General features: G+C 37.2%; 1 protein-coding gene across 3 annotated transcripts in view; it reads left to right on the plus strand.

The window, feature by feature from the left end:
- Positions 1-18,250, plus strand: part of SOCS5 (suppressor of cytokine signaling 5) — a 61,043-nt gene extending 42,793 nt beyond the window's left edge. For all 3 annotated transcript variants that reach the window (XM_077915290.1, XM_077915288.1, XM_077915289.1), the window contains exon 2: positions 13,908-18,250. In XM_077915290.1, the coding sequence (XP_077771416.1) occupies positions 13,920-15,530 (1,611 nt within the window). In that variant the 5' untranslated portion in view covers positions 13,908-13,919 and the 3' untranslated portion in view covers positions 15,531-18,250. The remainder of the gene's footprint in view (positions 1-13,907) is intronic.
- Positions 18,251-18,387: the final 137 nt, after the last annotated feature.

The following is an 18,387-nucleotide window of genomic DNA, read 5'->3' on the forward strand; positions in this document are numbered from 1 at the left end:
TGCCTTACCATGCTGATTGTCGCTTCACCAATGGTCAGAAATCACAGTTGTTAGGCTGCCTTCTGCCTGGAATGCTTGCCTGGGTTGGTGCTTTCCTGTGCAAAGATTTTTAATTACTGATTCCAGGTCTTTAAGTTATAAGCTATTGATTTTTTAATTTCTTGAGTCAGCTTAGAAAATTTATATTTTTCAAAAAAATCTAGCCATTTCTTCTAAGTTTTTAAATTAATTGGCTTAAAGTTGTTCATAATGGCCTTTTATCCTTTAAGCATTTTATATCTCTCTTGGTTCCCTTTCTTATGTCTTACATGGGTATCCCGTAGTTTGTGACATGTGGCTATCATGCTTTATCAGGGGTTTGGTCTTTTCTTGGTCCAGTCAGTGTGCAGGCACACAATGCCTCTCTTCCCTCTGACCCCTGGCCCATTTCTAACTTGCAGTTTCTAAATTGCTCTGTACTTGGTATCCAGAGAATATATTGTTTGTTTAAACTATGGGTCAGCTTAGAGTAAATACGGGTAGAGCAAGGGCTTTAAGTATTCTCATCTGAGAACTTGAACTTTACTAGGATGTCTTCCACGTGTGGTATCAGTAGATGTTAAAATGAGAATATTTTTTATCGTCTTTTCAGCTTACTGGTTTCTCAGCTTTTGATAGATGAGGTTTTACTTCAGTTCTGTTAATGAGTTAAAGGTTTTTTAATTGTCCCATTTAAAAAAAAATAAAATTGCATGTCATGTGGTAATAGATAACACAAAACTGAGGTACATTACTTGGAGTCCTAGTCTATAATTTTGGTCAAAATGTTCCTTTTGACATTAGTTTTCTTAAGTGGTTAAAGGTATCCTCATTTGCCTTTACTTCCCCCAAGACTCCTCCCAAATATCTTTCTAAAGAACCGACTAATTTCAAAATGTTTAGATTTTATTTTATTTAAGCTGGTAGAGAATGTAGATCAAAAACAGGGAGGCTGTCCTAATTATGGTTGTTGTCTTTGTTTTTTCCTTGGATTCATTAAGAGCTATCGAATTATTTGAAGACCCTTAGCTTTCTACAGGCCTAAAATTTGGCATAGAAGAGAATAGTGCCCTTTAAGTTTATACAAGGAGGATAAATGTATTCTAAGTGGTTTCACATAGAAAATAAAAGGATAAAAGGAAAGTATTGTTATCCAAAAAAGCATCTTATTTTAGTTCTTAGAGTCTTTGTATTTCTGATGAGACTAAACTGCAGGGTTTGTAAAAGGGTTGCCCTTCCTAGAGAAGGAAATGGTCCAGATTACACTTGCTCACTTACCATTGGTAACTGAATATTCTTTGTAAATTATTAGCAGTATCACAATGAGCTCATTCATTGAGGTCATTGTTAAGCACTTCCCCAAATCGGAGATTCTTTTCTGGATTAAGTCTAGCTGGTATAGTAGCTTGCTCCACTGAGTTCCTCAACTGAGAGTTGTTTTGCTTCATTGGTGTTCATTGGTGTGTGTGTGTGTGTGTGTGTGTGTGTGTGTGTGTTTGTTTGATTGATTGTTTGTAGCTGCCTTTTAGCCTGAAGGGAGATGGGGGGTTGGGCAGGAAGGATGTTGACCCACATCTTTAGGGAGGCATCTGCAGTACTAATCACACACTGTTACAGTGCCCAGGGGAGGTGCCTGATTTGCCTAACTGAGGCAGCCTCCCTTGTAAGGTGAGAGATAAAGGCAAGACTAACTCACCATTCATCTCTCCCTAGCCATAAAACAGCTTTGCTTTTTGCTACTGTCACCAATATGTCCCCATCTTTTCCTGCCATTTTTGAGCGACCATGATAGACTCAGCTGTACTTACCTTATATCGTGTTATCCTCTTAAAAACTTTTGTAAAAGAGGGTAATTGTTCCTATTTTTAGATGGAGACACTGAGACTTAGATTTCACACAGCAGAGTGCTTGAATTTGGGTTTTGGGCCCTCTGAAGCAAAACATATGTTCCTTGTGTTCCACCACAGTCTGCCAATAGTGCTGGCCAGATAAGAGCTTTTCAGCAAGTGGTATATTTGATAGTTGATCACATAAGATACTTTTTCCATAGAAAATGAAGTATATCTTATTAGGATTTTATGCTTCTCTAGTGTGCAGTATCTATATGATAAAGTTTAAATTGTGGCACTCTTTTTATAGACTAAAAAGGAATTCTGGAGAAAAAAAAATGAGGACTGTGTTCCTAGGCCTTGCCCAGTACTATACAGATTAACCATGCTTCATTTAGGCTGTAGATGAACTGCTTCAGCTACTATGAAACATTGAAATCTCCTTAGTGTTTTCTAGGAAATCATAGAAATTTAAATGGTTAATAGAATTTGCAATCTGACAGATACTGTACATCAGAAGATTCTGACAATTTGTCATGACCCAGAACTGAATGGGATAATTATTTTTTGAAAGAAGGAAAAAGCTAAAGCTTTATGCTACTACTGGTTAACATTTTTGAAGTCTCCTGTTTTTTTGAGTGTGTCCTATGCCAAAGGCTTTAATAGATGTGGTTTCAAATCCTCATATCCGACCCATGAGGTAGGTGTCATTATCCTCATTTTACCAAGAGGGAAATTTGGTTCAGAAATCATCCAAGGGATCCCTGGGTGGCTCAGCGGTTTGGCGCCTGCCTTTGTCCCAGGGTGTGATCCTGGAGTCCGGGATCGAGTCCCACGTCGGGCTCCTGGCATGGAGCCTGCTTCTTCCTCCTCCTGTGTCTGCACCTCTCTGTCTCTCTCTATGTCTATCATAAATAAATAAATAAATAAATCTTTAAAAAAAAAAAAAAAGAAATCATCCAAGTATGAATACATCCAAGTTCACAGCATTCTGAAGTGGTAAAGCTGGACTCGAGCCTCTTGTCCTCCCCTATCTCCCCTTAGACTATCTCATGCCTATGCCCTTGCCACTGGAAGCAAAAGTCAGGCAGTGTCTCCACAAGTGATTTGGTTTAAGAATCGGATTTTGATGGCCTGGAGCACCCTCCTATACTGGAAGGTAAAATTTGAGAAATGGAGATGCAAATTTTATTTATTTGTTTTTTTTATTAGAAATAGCCCTTAAGTTGTCTTTTGGGGAAAGGTATTAATGCAGTCAGTGTGACACTGTGACCTGACTCTTAATTTGATGTCCCCTTTTTTCTTCTTTTTAAAAATGGACTACTGCATTTCTCTTAATATGCAGGAAAAAAGTATAAGAAGTTCTTAAGCTTCATCCCTTGAGATTAGGCATATGGGTTGAAACACATTTTTTTTTCTTTTTTTTTTTTTTTTTAAGATTTTAGTTATTATTTGGCAGGGAGAAAGAGGACAAGCAGGGGGAGCAGCAGGCAGAGGGAGAGGGAGAAGCAGGCTCCCCACTGAGCAAGGAGCCTGTTGTGGGGCTCAATCCCAGGACCCCAGGATCATGACCTGAGGTAAAGGCAGATGCTTTTACCAACTGAGCCACCCAGGCGCCCCTCAAACACATTTTTAACTGACCATTACTAGTATTCTCAGTAAGAAGTAGAACTTCTTGGGATCCCTGGGTGGCGCAGCGGTTTAGCGCCTGCCTTTGGCCCAGGGCGCGATCCTGGAGACCCGGGATCGAATCCCACATCAGGCTCCCGGTGCATGGAGCCTGCTTCTCCCTCTGCCTGTGTCTCTGCACCCCTCCCCCCCCGACTATCATAAATAAATAAATAAAAATTAAAAAAAATAAAGCTCTTGTTTAAAAAAAAAAAAGAAGTAGAACTTCTTTACCTAGATCTGCTAGTTTTAATAATGTCAGAACATTTCTGAGAAGCATACAAGCCTACACAAAGTGTTAGGACTCTCATAGTAGATAGGCATAGATTAGACAGCAAAACATTCACCACTAGCCTGCGAACATACCTTTTACTGTATATTCTTTTTGGTCAGAGTATTGTTTCCCTCATTATAACTAAAATGGAAGAGCTAGTTATTTTCTTTTGAGTATGTATGTGCTAGCTTTCGCAACTTTTAATATAGTTCCATCCTTTTCTTGCTCTATAATACTTGTAAAAATATAGAAATGATGTCTTCCTTGAGGTTTTAAAGAGCTTTGTAATGACACTACCTGGACTTAGAACTGTTTGTGTATAGTTCTAAGCTGTATTCAAGAAGAGAGAAAACCTGAACAGTCTGATAATAATGGAAGAAACTCACATCCAGGATATTACTAATCCCTCAGTGTATTAATTTCTACATCTATAAAATTGAGATCATTTTTATTCACAGGGTTGTCAGGAGAAGTAAAATTTTTATATCGGTGCCTGGCACATGGTTAGCATTCAGTAATGGAAATTATCCTCAGCCATCATTGTCATCATTATTATTATTGTTTTTAGCTTTCTAGATGTTTGTCTGTTGTTGGGTTGTTGTGGGGTTTTGGGGGTTTTTTTTTATGTTTTATTGCTTCAAAGACTCTTGGATTTGTCAGTTTAAAAAAACATAGTTGCAAAACATTTTTCTTTTATTTGTCTGATCCTATCTCCAATATAGCTAATTTTAAAAAGTACATTTCTCAAGAAATGAAAAGGGATATAGCCACAAACACGAAGAAGATTTTTTTAATTGTAAAAGAATCTTATGTTCTCTTGTATTAAAAAGAACACATACTAACAGAGACAACAGGGGTTATCTCTGAGGGTGGAATTTCAGGTGAGATTAGACTTTTTTTAGTAGTTTATGTAGTGTTTTAATTCTTCATAATATGTATGTTTCATTTTTACAGAAAATATTTCCTAGTTTTTTCACTGTTATGCTGTAGAAACCATCCATATATCTTTATCATTACATCTTAAGATGATCTTCTTATTTTCTCCTAACTTGTTCCATAGAATGAATGATTATTAGTTTTAGTAAACAGAATATCAAAGGTGTTATAATGTGTTACATCAGAAGTTGGCGAACAATGACCTAGAGAGGCCAGATCTGGCTTGCCATTTGTTTTTGTACAGTTGAGGTAAGGATGCAAAAATTTTTCATTTTTAAGTGGTTGAAAAGAAAATCAGGAGAAAAGGAATTTTGTAACAAGTGGAAATGAAATTTGAATTTCACTAACTACAAATAAAGTTTTATTGACATACAGTCATACTTACCATATATTTATTTTCTGTGGCTGAGTTCAGGTTCTAATGGCAGAGTTCAGGAGTTATAGAGCACGTATGGCCTGGAAAGCCTAAAACACTTACTTGTTATATGGCCCTTGCCTGACCTCTGTACTACATTGAAGAAATCTGTTTAAAATTTTGTTCTGATTGTTGGGTTTTTGTGTTGTTGTTTTTTTGTTTTGTTTTTTAACTTTGCTTTGGCATAACCATCTAATCTAGAATGTGAAATTGCCAAATTAAAAGTAAGAACATTTTCATAAATATCACCAAATTGACATGCAGAAAAAAATCCCCAGCATGAATATACTATTTTCTAAATGGTCTATACTTTTCAGTTTTGAGTCCCTCTTTTACTTATGAGTTACGAGTTTTATATTTTCCTAAGGGTATTTTTATTTAATATTTGGTTATTAATTCCCATTGTGGTCAAAATGTGGCCTGTGTAATTTGAGTTTTTCTTATTATGTAGTGTATCATGCATAGGAAAGAGTGCATTCTAAAGAATAGTTCATAAGTAAATCCATGTACCATTCACCCAGGCTAAGAAATAGAAAATTAAGAGTGCTTTGTTTTTTAAATTTGTATGTATTTATTTTTAAAAGTAGGCTCCATGCCCAACTTGGGGTTTTGAACTCGTGACCCTGAGATCAAGAGTTGCATGCTCTATCTACTGAGCCAGCCAGGCACACCCTCACCCCCTCAGTATTTTAGAAGCTTCCTGAGTGCCTCTTCCTAATTCTGTATCCTTCCCCTCAATGGAAGCCATTTTTTGGTTTTTACATTTTTATATATCCATGTATACCTAAATACAGGAGTTTGTCCAGTTAGAAGGTAAATTGATTCAGAGACTACTGAATGGCCCATTCAGTTAAACATCTGACTTTGGTTCAGGTCATGATCTCCGGGTCTTGGGATTAAGACCCACACTGGGCTCTCTGCTCGAAGGAGAGGAGGGGGTATGTCTGCTTCTCTGTCTCCTCTCTGTCTCTCTCCCCCTCCCTCCCTCTCTCTGCCTCTCCCCCTGCTCATGCTCTCTCTCAAATAAATAAATAAAATATTTTTAAAAAGGTAAATTGATTTGTAATGTTTCTTTCTCTAACCATTTTGTTTTTGAGATTCACATTTAGATACAAACAGCTGTAGTTGATTGTGCCTGCTGTATAGTAATCCATTATATGAATGTACACTGATGGACCAGTGAGGCTTCACTTAAATATCTCAGTGAGAGTCTCAACTGCAGTGTTTCCTAACTTGAAGTTATTACTGTCTCCAACCCCTCACTTGCCAAACTGCTCTGTTACGTTTCCTGTCTCTGAAATAGCATCTTCATCCATCCACTTCCCTAATCCAGAGACTTGGCAGTTATTTTTGACACCTGTCTCTACCTCGTTCCCCATTTCCAATAATCATTAATCCTATAGATTCGACTTAACATCCATATCCATATCCATCTTTACTTTCACCATCCAGTCAAGCTCTTAAGTGGATGCTGCAGTAGTCTTCAGTGCAGCATTTCTTGTTCTCTGATCATAGATTCCAACGCTTACCTCTTCAGGCCTCACCTATGCACTCTTCCATTAACTTGCTAGCCTCTGCCTGTTTAGCCATTATTCAGGCCATGCTCACTCCTGCTTTGGAACCTTTGGGTGTAATAGATCATTGGACCTCACATTCTTTTAGTGCACATGTACATGGTCTACTGTATTAATATGTGTGTTGTAAAAGTATAAACTATATGAGGTTGAATTATATGACCATTTATTACCCACAAGATAGTAATTTTAGACATTTGAACATATTAAATAGCAGTATAAGATATAAATAGGCATCCAGTTAGATAATATAGACCATGTCATAATAGAGGTATAAATAACAGTTTAAAAACAACATTTTGGGGGCACCTGAGTGGCTTACTCAAGTATCTAACTCTTGATTTCAGCTCAGGTCATGATCTCACGGTGGTGAGATCAAGCCCCATGTTGGGCTCCTCACAGTGTATAGAGCCTTCTTGAGATTCTCTCTCTCCCTCTGCCCTTCCCCTTTCTCTCTCTCTCAAATAAATAAATTGAGCGAGAGGAGGGGCAGAGGCAAAAGGAGAAGCAGGCTGCCTGCTCAACCTTGGGGCTGGATCCCAGGACCTTGGGATTGTGACCTGAGCCAAAGGCAGACACTTAACTGACTGAGCCACCCAGGTGCCCAAATAAAAAATTTAAAAGCCCAAATGAGTCTCAGATTCTTTAAGGGACTATAGCTGTGACAGCCATGCATCCCTGGATTTCTGGTTCACTCTTAATATTAAACACTGTGTTATCTCTTTCTAAATAGTATTGAAAGTGCCACCAAAATATCAGTCAAAACTTGTATCTCCTAAACTGCTTCTTGTAACTGAAATTGGCACAGAAATGCTTTAATCAGTTGATGTGACTTGATTTTTGCTAGTGTGACTGAAGGACTTTTCACTGGACCAGTATTACCATGACTAAGTAGTCTAGATGAACTTAAATAGAAGGAGAGGAGGGGTGTGGGTTGAGTTATAGTCCTCTTCTTTACCACTATGGCAGGCCAGGTAGTCATAAAACTTGTTGAGTTTATTTCTAATAAAGTATGGATTAAATCCCATTGAAATGAACCCTAGGAACTGTTTCAATTATTTTGTGGAAATTTTGTAATAGATACTACTTGGCATGAACAGGGCTATTGCCTTTAGTCCTTATTTTTTTATATATGTAAATTTTTGTAGTAATGAAATTTGACCTCTGATTTTCTGTAATTTTGATTTATAGTTCATCCTGTTAGATATCAGAATTTTCAGCAAAAACTCTTTAACTAATAACAGTTTTACAACCAGCTTTAAATTATGATAGTCCTAGGGGGAAGGAATGACTTTTTAGAAATTTGCTTTGGATAGTTTTAAGGATAGCCATGCAGGTGTAGAAATGTGAAAGCTTGTAATGCATGATGCACTCGTATTCTAGAATCAGTACACGTTTTGGGTCCTGTTGTTATTGCATATAAAACCCTAAAGTAATAGACTTATAAGTCAGGTCTCAAAGGGTTTCAGCTAAATACATTTCTAAAAATGTAATAACAAAAGAATCTCAAAACTGACATTGTACGTATTAAGATAGTTGGAATGCCTTCCTGAGTCTTCTTACATAGACTTTTCTGTGAATCACTACCAGTGTTTTTTTTTTCTTTTTTTTTTATTTTATTTATTTATGATAGTCATACAGAGAGAGAGAGAGAGAGAGAGAGAGAGAGGCAGAGACACAGGCAGAGGGAGAAGCAGGCTCCATGCACCGGGAGCCTGACGTGGGATTCGATCCCGGGTCTCCAGGATCGCGCCCCGGGCCAAAGGCAGGCGCCAAACCGCTGCGCCACCCAGGGATCCCTCAGTGTTTTTTTCTTGCGGTGTTATAGCTGCCCACATAGCATTCCCCACATCAAGAAAAGTCCACTTTCTATCAAGGGATGTGGAAGCATAAATTAGAATATTTTGTCATGATGCAATATCGCAGCAATCTCCAGATGAAGAATGGAGAATACACTAAATTTCATGCTTTATGAAACTGGTTCAGTGTTAGAAACTGCCTTCTGTCATGTGACACGTATACATGTTTTCTGCAGGTCCCACTTGTTTATACAACTTCTAAAGAACTGTATAGGAAGATAAGTGGTTTTAAGTTTGGTTGCTTTCTAAAATGGGCAGCCATTTTTCAGGTATAATTTGCTTGTCAAATATCTGTGGGTAGCTATAGAATTCATCTTATAAACATGGAGAAGAGAGAGGCTTTTGGACTTCTTGAATGTTCTTGTACTGTCTATAATCATACTGTACTCTAGACCAGTTGTATGGTTTATAATCTTACTTTACTCTAGACCAGGGTCAGCAAACTTTCTGTGTTAAGAGGCCAGATAGAAGATATTTTAGGCTTTGCAGGCTACATGTGGTCTCTGTTCTTTGTGGGTTTTGGTTTTTTTTTTTTTTTTTTTAATCCCTTTAAAATGTAAAAACCACTTGTGGTTTTGTAGGGTCCATACAGAAATAGGCCATAAGCCAGATTTGTCCCCTTGGGCTATGGTTTGCTGACCCCTGCTCTAGATCAGTACCGTCCAATAGAAATACAATTTTAACCATGCATGTAATTTTTAATCTTTTAGTAGCCACATTTAAAAAGTAAAAAGCAGATAAAATAATTTTAATAATATATTTAGCCAATTGTATCCAAACTATTAGTCATTTCAGTATGTGGCAGAAGCCACACTTCAGGGACTCAATGACCACATGTATTGAACAGCACACTGCAGATGAGAACTACTCAGAATAAGGACCATAAACTTGTACAGTTGGTTATCTGTCTTTGACAAATTAAGTATAGGAATTAAAAATAAGCATTTAAAATATTTTATAGCTCTTTGATAGTTCTTTTCTGTCTATTCAATCTAATAAGAAAATTGGTATTTGTATTTCATATGTTGTTTTTTTTTACATTTCATTTTTCCTAATAATTTATTCTTATAATGTCTTACAAAAGAATTGGTCTGTGAAATTAAAAAGAACCTACCTCTTCATTATGGAGAGGCACTGCTGTAGATAGTCTTTCCTAAGACTCTGCAGGCCTCTGGTGTACATGGCAAAAATAAAACAAAGAGAAACAGTGATGAGGCCTTGGTAGGTAGTTTATTTAGAACTACTCACATCCTGCCAACTGCTCCAGAGCAGTGTCCTTTTTACTTAATCTCTTTCAGAGCTACCATTGGAGCCCATGGCTGGAGTACCCTCGGTCAGTGGTTTTCCTTCTCTACTCTAGAATCACCCAAAGAGCTTATTTAAAAAAAAAAAAAAAAAAAAAAACCGCAGTGTCCAGGTGCACCTCTAGTCCAGTGAAATCACAATCTCTTGGTGGGGGGGGTTGGTGCTGTGTATCATAGAGCTTCAAAAGCTCTCCAGGTGATTATATTATGTAGCCAGTGTTTATTGTGTGGATCCCTAGCCCCAGGGGCCGGGTGGGGGGGGGCGGGGGGCAGGGGTGGGAGGGGTGATTGCTCTTTCTCCATTGGGAAAGAATGACTCATCTGGGCAGGGGGTTTTCTGTGTGGTGTACTGTTGACTCTCTTTAACAGTGGAAAGGGGACTTTCCAGTTAAATATGTCAGATTGAACATTGGCATTTTAATTCTACTCACTCCTGGAACCCCACTAAAATTAAAGGAATAAAAAAGGTATAAGGCATAAACCCACAAGTAGAAAACAAATAAGAAAGAGACAGAAGTAGGCCTGATTGGTCAACAAGATTTTGGTAGAAGCAGGTAGCTAGAAATTAACAGAATGGAGAAAATGATATAAATGTTTACAAATGAGGATGTTAAGAAGCAAAGCAATTTATACTGCTGGCTCAGAAATTAGAGAAACCAGTTAGCTCAGAAGATAAGGGTGAAGCATAAAGCTGAACACAGGAATGGCTGAAAGTCTGTATGCTTCAGGGCCCCCCATCCCTCCCTTTTCCCACAGTAATCAGGAGACTTTTACCCTGGATAAAACTAGAGGTTAGAACTTAGAGAAATTTATCTAAGAGGGTCAGTCAGAGCTGAGGTGTGGGTTATCTTTTGAAAATAAAGACACCTTTTGAAAAATAGAGACTAAGCAAAATTCCCCTTACCCTGTTCTCAGAACATAGCAGTCAAGTATATCCACAAGAGAGGAAATTGAAGTATTATCTCTGGGATTAACAGCTAGGAGACAAGATTTACAGATCCTGACTTTTGTGGATTTCAAAAAAAAAAAAAAAAAGAATTCATTGCCTCATCACCTTATGTGAAAGCCAGCCACCTGACAAGTACCCTACCCAACTGCCTGCACCACCATGAAGACAGAACTTCTGATCAGCATGTTAGTGGTCACATCTGCTGTGATGGACAGGGCCAATCATCAGACCCTTGTGGAAAGCCTCTAAAATAAAAAACAGACATGGAAAAATTTAAGGAGAAGAAAGGAAGAAACAGATAAAAATATTTAAAATGTTAAAAAAAAAAAAAACATTTGAAAAATGTGTATCCTCTGAGAAATGCTATATTTATAGTCCAAGAAACTAGAATAGGATGTTATTAAAAAGAACATTCAGGGAGTAAAAAAAAGGTCTTGGAAATTAAAGCTGTGATAAGAAACATTCTAACTGTGATAGAAGTGTTGCAAGGTGATACCAAAGAAATCTTCCAGATGGTAGAAAAGGAAAAGAAATGTGATATTGCTATACAATCAGAAGATGAATCTAAGAGGTCTACTGTCTAACAAAAGGACTTTCAGGAGAGAGGGATGGGGCCAATGAGTGAGATGGGAATGGAAAGGACACAATAAATGTAAAAAAGGCCCAGGCTAAGGATAAAGAGAGGCAGCTACAACTTCTCACAAAAATAAAAACAGGTCACATGAAAGGAGACTGGGAATTGCTGGACTTACTTTCCTTGATTCCCTGGGAGTAGAATTAAAGATGGAAAGGAGTGGCAGGCAGTGCTACTGTTTGTTATGAGCCTTGTTCTTTGAGACTACCGGCATACCTCATTTTACCGCACTTGACTTTATCACACCTCACAGACACTGCGTATAGTTTGAAGGTCTGAGGCAGCCCTCTATCAGGCAGGTCTGTTGCACAGTTTTTCCAACAGCGTTTGCCCACTTCATGTCTCTGTGCCCCATTTTGGTAATTCTTATAATATTTCAAGCTTTTTCATTATTATATTTTTATGGTGATCGGTGATTACAACTCACTGAAAGCTGGTTAGCATTTTTTAGCAATATATACACATTTTTAAATAAGGTACATACATTGGTTTTTTTGTAGACCTGCTACTGTTGCACACTTAATAGACTACAGTGTAGTATAAACATAACTTTTCTGTGCACTGGGAAACCAGAAATTTCATTTGACTTGCTTTATTGCAATACTCACCTTATTACAGTCTGGAACCGAACCTACAATATCTCCAAGGTGGGCTTGTATAAATGTATGAATTAGGTAAGGATAAAAAACAGCTTAAAAATAAAGAACTGAAAAGGAAACTGGGCTAGAAAGGACCTAGGATATTGGAAGAGTACATCAACAAAGATGTTGGAGTCACTAAGAATATGGCAAGGATTAGCCCCATATGTAACAAGACTATGAGCAAAGAACAGAATCATAATTTAAAAAAGAAAAAAAAAGATGATGTAATAACAGCAAGGCATGTTACTTCAAATAGTATAAACCTCAAAAAAAAAAAAAGGCTTACAAAAAAGATTTCTGCTAAAGGGAGGAGACAAATGTTCTGATAGAGTTAATAAGATTTAAAGTTTTTTTAATCTAATCCATCTAATACATTATAGTAGAATATATACCATATACCATGCAAACTCCTATATACCTAGCAATATGCTTGTAATAAAGAATAATCTGCAAGTATGTTTTATGATTTCATAGATATAAATTCATCCTATGTTGGATTGTCACTAGTTCAAGAGCCCTTTCTGTAAAAAACTAAAAATGAAGATACATAAAATTAATTTTTTCTCTTGTCTTAACCCTAGTCACTGTCTTGAAAATCCCAGTATTTATCACAAAGAACATTTGTCACAGTTATGGGAGGATCAGCTCTAATGCATCTCACTGCTGTAAGAGAAAACATTCAGTTTTCCAGTACTGATTCTAAACTGTGAAAAGTAGTACATAATGAGATAATAAACAGGAACAAAAAACTCCAGAGAAGAAAGTGCCATACTCTTTAAATGACAAAATAGAGAGACCTTTTTAAAAAAGTTTCTGCTGTCCTCTTAGAACAAAACCAGCTGAAGTTTAAGTTTGCATTTTTCCATTTCTTCTAATGTTGACTTTTAGGTTATTGAATGAGACAGTATGACTGTGTTAGAATTGTAAAATAACTTATTTGTAAAGTATGATGATCTGCTTTCAACTTTTTCTTAAGGAGCAAAAATAAAGATGCCAAATTGCATATTTTTTGTTTTTATTTTGTTAATTACTTCAGTAGCAAAGCTTTTTCTGTTACTCTTTTATTTCCAAACTCTTCCAGGATGAAGAATTGGGAAGCTAAAAGACGCCTTCCCATTTAAATCTAAATATTTTCTTTCTTTCCTCCTATTTGCCTTTCTATTCAAACTGCTTTTTTAAAATCACAGATAAAATTCAATACGTTGCAGAGTAGGGAGGGAAGATACTGAATTTTCACAAGTGATTGATCTAGCTGTAACCTTTAGATTGCCCGATGAGTGGAAATATAGCAGTTGGTCCGTGAAATCTGAAAGATCACTACTTACAGATTTTTGAACTAGTTAATGTGTTGCACAAATTTAGTCCTGATTTCAGCTTTGGAGCTGTTGAATACAGATATGTTTCAGCAATACAGAATGTATTTTCCCTTTGTAATGCTTGAGGAAGTGCCTGAATTATTTGTAATAAGGAGACAGAAATCAGTGTCATAATGAAAGTAGGTTGATGCATGGGAAAAGAACCTAGAATTTAATTGAGAGAATTTCTTTCCTTTCCCATGAAATCTAAGTATTTCATCTGAAAGGAAATGGGGAATGAGGATTGACCTGATGAATGGTGCCATGAGTGGCACTTAGGACCATCAGCAGCAATCAGCAGCATCTTCCTCCTCTCACTTCAGCAAGACAGCAGAGGGTGGTGTCCTGATGGGTGTCACTAAGATTTCCAATGAGAAGGGGCGGGTGCTGCCTGTTTTGTTTGCACACACCACCTTAACTTCAGTCTCTCCTCTTCCTCTTTTTTCTTTAGATCTTATAATCAATGGATAAAGTGGGGAAGATGTGGAATCACTTCAAATACAGGTGTCAGAATCTCTTCGGTCACGAGGGAGGGAGCCGTAGTGAAAATGTGGACATGAATTCCAACAGATGTTTGTCTGTGAAAGAGAGAAACCTCAGTATAGGAGACTCCACTCCTCAACAACAAAGCAGTCCCTTAAGAGAAAACGTTGCCTTACAACTGGGATCAAGCCCTTCCAAGAATTCTTCAAGGAGAAACCAAAACTGTGCCACTGAAATTCCTCAGATTGTCGAAATAAGCATTGAAAAGGATAATGATTCGTGTGTCACCCCAGGAGCAAGGCTAGCAAGAAGAGATTCCTACTCTCGGCATGCTCCGTGGGGTGGGAAGAAAAAACATTCCTGTTCTACAAAGACGCAGAGTTCATTGGATACTGATAAAAAGTTTGGTAGAACTCGAAGCGGACTTCAAAGGAGGGAGAGGCGGTATGGCGTAAGCTCCATGCACGATATGGACAGCATGTCCAGCAGAACTGTAGGAAGCCGCTCTCTGAGACAGAGGTTGCAGGATACTGTGGGCTTATGTTTTCCCATGAGAACTTACAGCAAGCAGTCAAAACCCCTCTTTTCTAATAAAAGAAAAATACACCTTTCTGAATTAATGCTTGAGAAATGCCCTTTTCCTGCTGGCTCAGATTTAGCCCAGAAATGGCATTTGATTAAACAGCATACAGCCCCTGTGAGCCCACACTCAACATTTTTTGATACATTTGATCCATCCTTGGTTTCTACAGAAGATGAAGAAGATAGGCTTCGAGAAAGAAGGCGGCTTAGTATTGAAGAGGGGGTTGACCCTCCTCCCAATGCACAAATACATACATTTGAAGCCACCGCACAGGTTAATCCGTTATATAAACTGGGACCAAAGTTAGCTCCCGGAATGACTGAAGTAAGTGGGGACAGTACTGCAATTCCACAAGCTAATTGTGACTCAGAAGAGGACACTACCACACTGTGTCTGCAGTCACGTAGGCAGAAGCAACGTCAGGTGTCTGGAGACAGCCATGCCCACGTTAGCAGACAGGGAGCTTGGAAAGTCCATACGCAGATTGATTACATACACTGCCTCGTGCCCGACTTGCTTCAGATCACAGGAAATCCCTGTTACTGGGGAGTGATGGACCGTTACGAAGCAGAAGCCCTCCTTGAAGGGAAACCTGAAGGCACATTCTTGCTCAGGGACTCTGCACAGGAGGACTACCTCTTCTCTGTGAGCTTCCGTCGCTACAACAGATCCCTGCATGCCCGAATCGAACAGTGGAACCACAACTTTAGTTTTGACGCCCACGACCCATGTGTATTTCACTCCTCCACTGTAACAGGACTTTTGGAACATTATAAAGATCCCAGTTCTTGCATGTTTTTTGAACCATTGCTTACTATATCACTAAACCGGACTTTCCCTTTTAGCCTGCAATATATCTGCCGTGCAGTAATCTGTAGATGCACTACATATGATGGAATCGATGGGCTCCCTTTACCATCCATGTTGCAGGATTTTCTGAAAGAGTATCATTATAAGCAAAAAGTTAGAGTTCGCTGGTTAGAACGAGAACCAGTCAAAGCAAAGTAAACTCTCCTGCCCCCAAAGGGCATTAACTAGATCTGCTTTTATGTGCATCAGACAGTACACCTATAGCAAGCACACATATCAGTGTTAGGTTTTTTTCAGTACAGTATGTAGGCTTAGTGTTAGTATCTGTCAGATGCAATCTGCTGTTACTCAGATAAACTTGGTGCCTATTGAGACAACAGAGGACAGAGCTATAGGTGTTCAGTAAGGCTACAAAAGTGTTTTGTTGATTGAGTGAACAGTTTGGTTTTTAATGACTGTTGTAATTGAGTAAAGCAACTCTGGGGCATTTGCTATGAAGAATTCTATTTCTTACTGAAGAACAAATTATTAATATTGGATGAGTATTTCAACAGTGTGACTAATGTTTGAAATTGTTATTTTTTTCTAAGAATTTTTCTATAACCTTCCAAAAGTAGCACTGTTTGTAGTTACTATAAATCAAGCTTTGGAAGTCCAAAAATAAAGACTGCCTTCCTTTGAGAAAAAAAAAGAAAAATGCAATTTTCTGGCCACAAGGGCATAGTGCAGTTCACTTAAGTGTTGATATAGTTTATAGTCAGTCTCCTGTCTCTTCTGCAAAAGGTACTGTTAAGTAAACCAGGTTTTCTAAATAGTTGCTCTTAAAAGTTCAGGCTTATAAAGCTGATAGTAGAATTTTATTTCAAGGCCTTAGGTTTTTTTTGGTTTTTTGTTTTTGTTTTTTTGTTTTTTTGAATGAATGCTTTAACTTAAAACACATTGGGAAGAGCTGCAATGTAGTCCTGTGTGTGATTTTTTTTTTTACATTAGTACATGCAGTCTACGCGCTGATTAAAGTTGGATCTTTTCCCGTGCCCATGATGTGTTTGTGAACCATGAAGAAAGTGAGACTAGAAGATGCCCACACAAGTCAGATGATAACAGCAGTGGTTGCTGATGTTGAGATTATTGTTAAACTGCAGTGAACAATTTGGATGGCAGTATTTAGCTCTTTGTTATAAACTCTTACAGCTGAATAGCTTAAGTACAATTTATAGAATTTCAAAGCAGTTAATTTCTAATGGAAAATCTGAAACCCTAATTGCAGATTTAAAAGGTACTGTACAACCATTCTATCTGTAAATAACTTTACTTAGCACCTTTTTGTCACTTAGAATAGTATGCAGTACTACTTGAGTGAGCTATTTTGGAAGTAATACCAAGTTCTAGTGTTTGCTTCTTAGTATTGAACTGAATTTACGGTTCTGTGCTAGACATTTTGCACTAGTCGAATCCATTCTTGTGTCTTTTTGTTAATGTGCTCTGTACCACTGGTGAGTGCTCCTTGGTTTTCTTACCTGCTGCTACAGAAAAGTTCTTTTACATCCTGATGGCTATTGCCAAGGCTACAAAAAAGAAAAGCTATATTTGTATGCAACACTAACCCTTTGACTGCTAATGTACGTTTCTGCTTGCTGTGCCTTGTTACGGCTGCTTTTTTTGTGCTAATAAAGTATGTTTGGTGTTCTCCTTGTATATCTGCTGTTTTATACATTTGCAACAATTTCTCTTGTAAATGGAATGGTATGGGGTTTTTAAATAAGCATTACCCAACAACCTACTATAGTTAATGCAGAATTACTGTACAGTCTAATATTGACTTATTCTTATTAAACTCTAAATTTAATGCTACTACTCATCTTTCCAATCGTAATCACATATACTGTGGAACAGTATATCTAGTTACTGCAAATTACTGTACAGTTTAGATTATAACACAAATGGACAGAGAAATATTGACTAACCATTGATTTCTCTGCTTGTAAATGGAAGATTGAAACTATCAATGATGTGTTATAATAAATGAATATCTTTAGCCTTCCACTTCATCAGAAACAAGTTAAATGAAGTCTTGTGAACTAATACTACATCAGCGCCATTTATTGGTTTGGGGACCATTTTTATTATAATCCTAAATGCCCAAAATGTAGAACCTAACCAAAGACTTGTCCATTTTTAAAGCAAAATGGGGATTGAGGGGACTTATAATTCTTATTATTTCTAATAAAAGTCCCTGAAGAACATATACCAAAGTGTTCGAGAACGTCATCCAAACCTACTTTAAAGCATTATGTGCAATTAAGTTGTTATGACATAATTATATTGCATAATTGTTGGGTCCGTTTTCTTGAGCTTATAATGTATCTGGAAAATAATCTCTTGGGAAAAAAAAAAGTCCTTACTGATTATTGGAGAAAGATTATATATGCAAGCAAGATCTTATTTTAAAGAGGAAACTTGAAACTCCAAGAAAGCACTTGATGTTTTATATGCTTGTAGCAAATTGATGTTCTAATTGTAGTTTTATAGAAAATATTAATGCTTTTATGTATTTCAGAACTTTCGTATGTTAAATGGAAATTGTTTTAAATGTGTAAATATTTGAGTTTTATGTAAGCATGTATACATTGTGCTAAAAGTCACATGTTTCAGTTTGTGTGTAATATTAATATGCAACCTTCGGTTTAAAATTTTTTTCCTAAAAAAATTAGTGGCTTATATTTTAAAAAAGAAAAATCACCAGCATGAAATTGCACCTTAGTCTATATTCACTGTGTCTTTTTCTGAATCCCATTGTAGCCTGTCAACTTAATATTTGTTCTCATGGTCTTTTTGAAGTGCATTTTAATACAAACCAGGAAATTCTTCAGAAGTTTGGACACATCTTCATAGTAAAGTAATTAACCCAAGGAAAGGTTCGTCTGATTCCTATCCATTCTCATTCTTTCCGGCATTCATTCATTCATTCATTCATTCACTTTATCTGTGTATATCTATAAACACACACACACACATATATACACACATACATATGTACATTTATGATAATGTTACT

Source organism: Canis aureus, chromosome 11 (genome assembly GCF_053574225.1).
Source record: "Canis aureus isolate CA01 chromosome 11, VMU_Caureus_v.1.0, whole genome shotgun sequence".
Classification (NCBI taxonomy): Eukaryota; Metazoa; Chordata; class Mammalia; order Carnivora; family Canidae; genus Canis; species Canis aureus.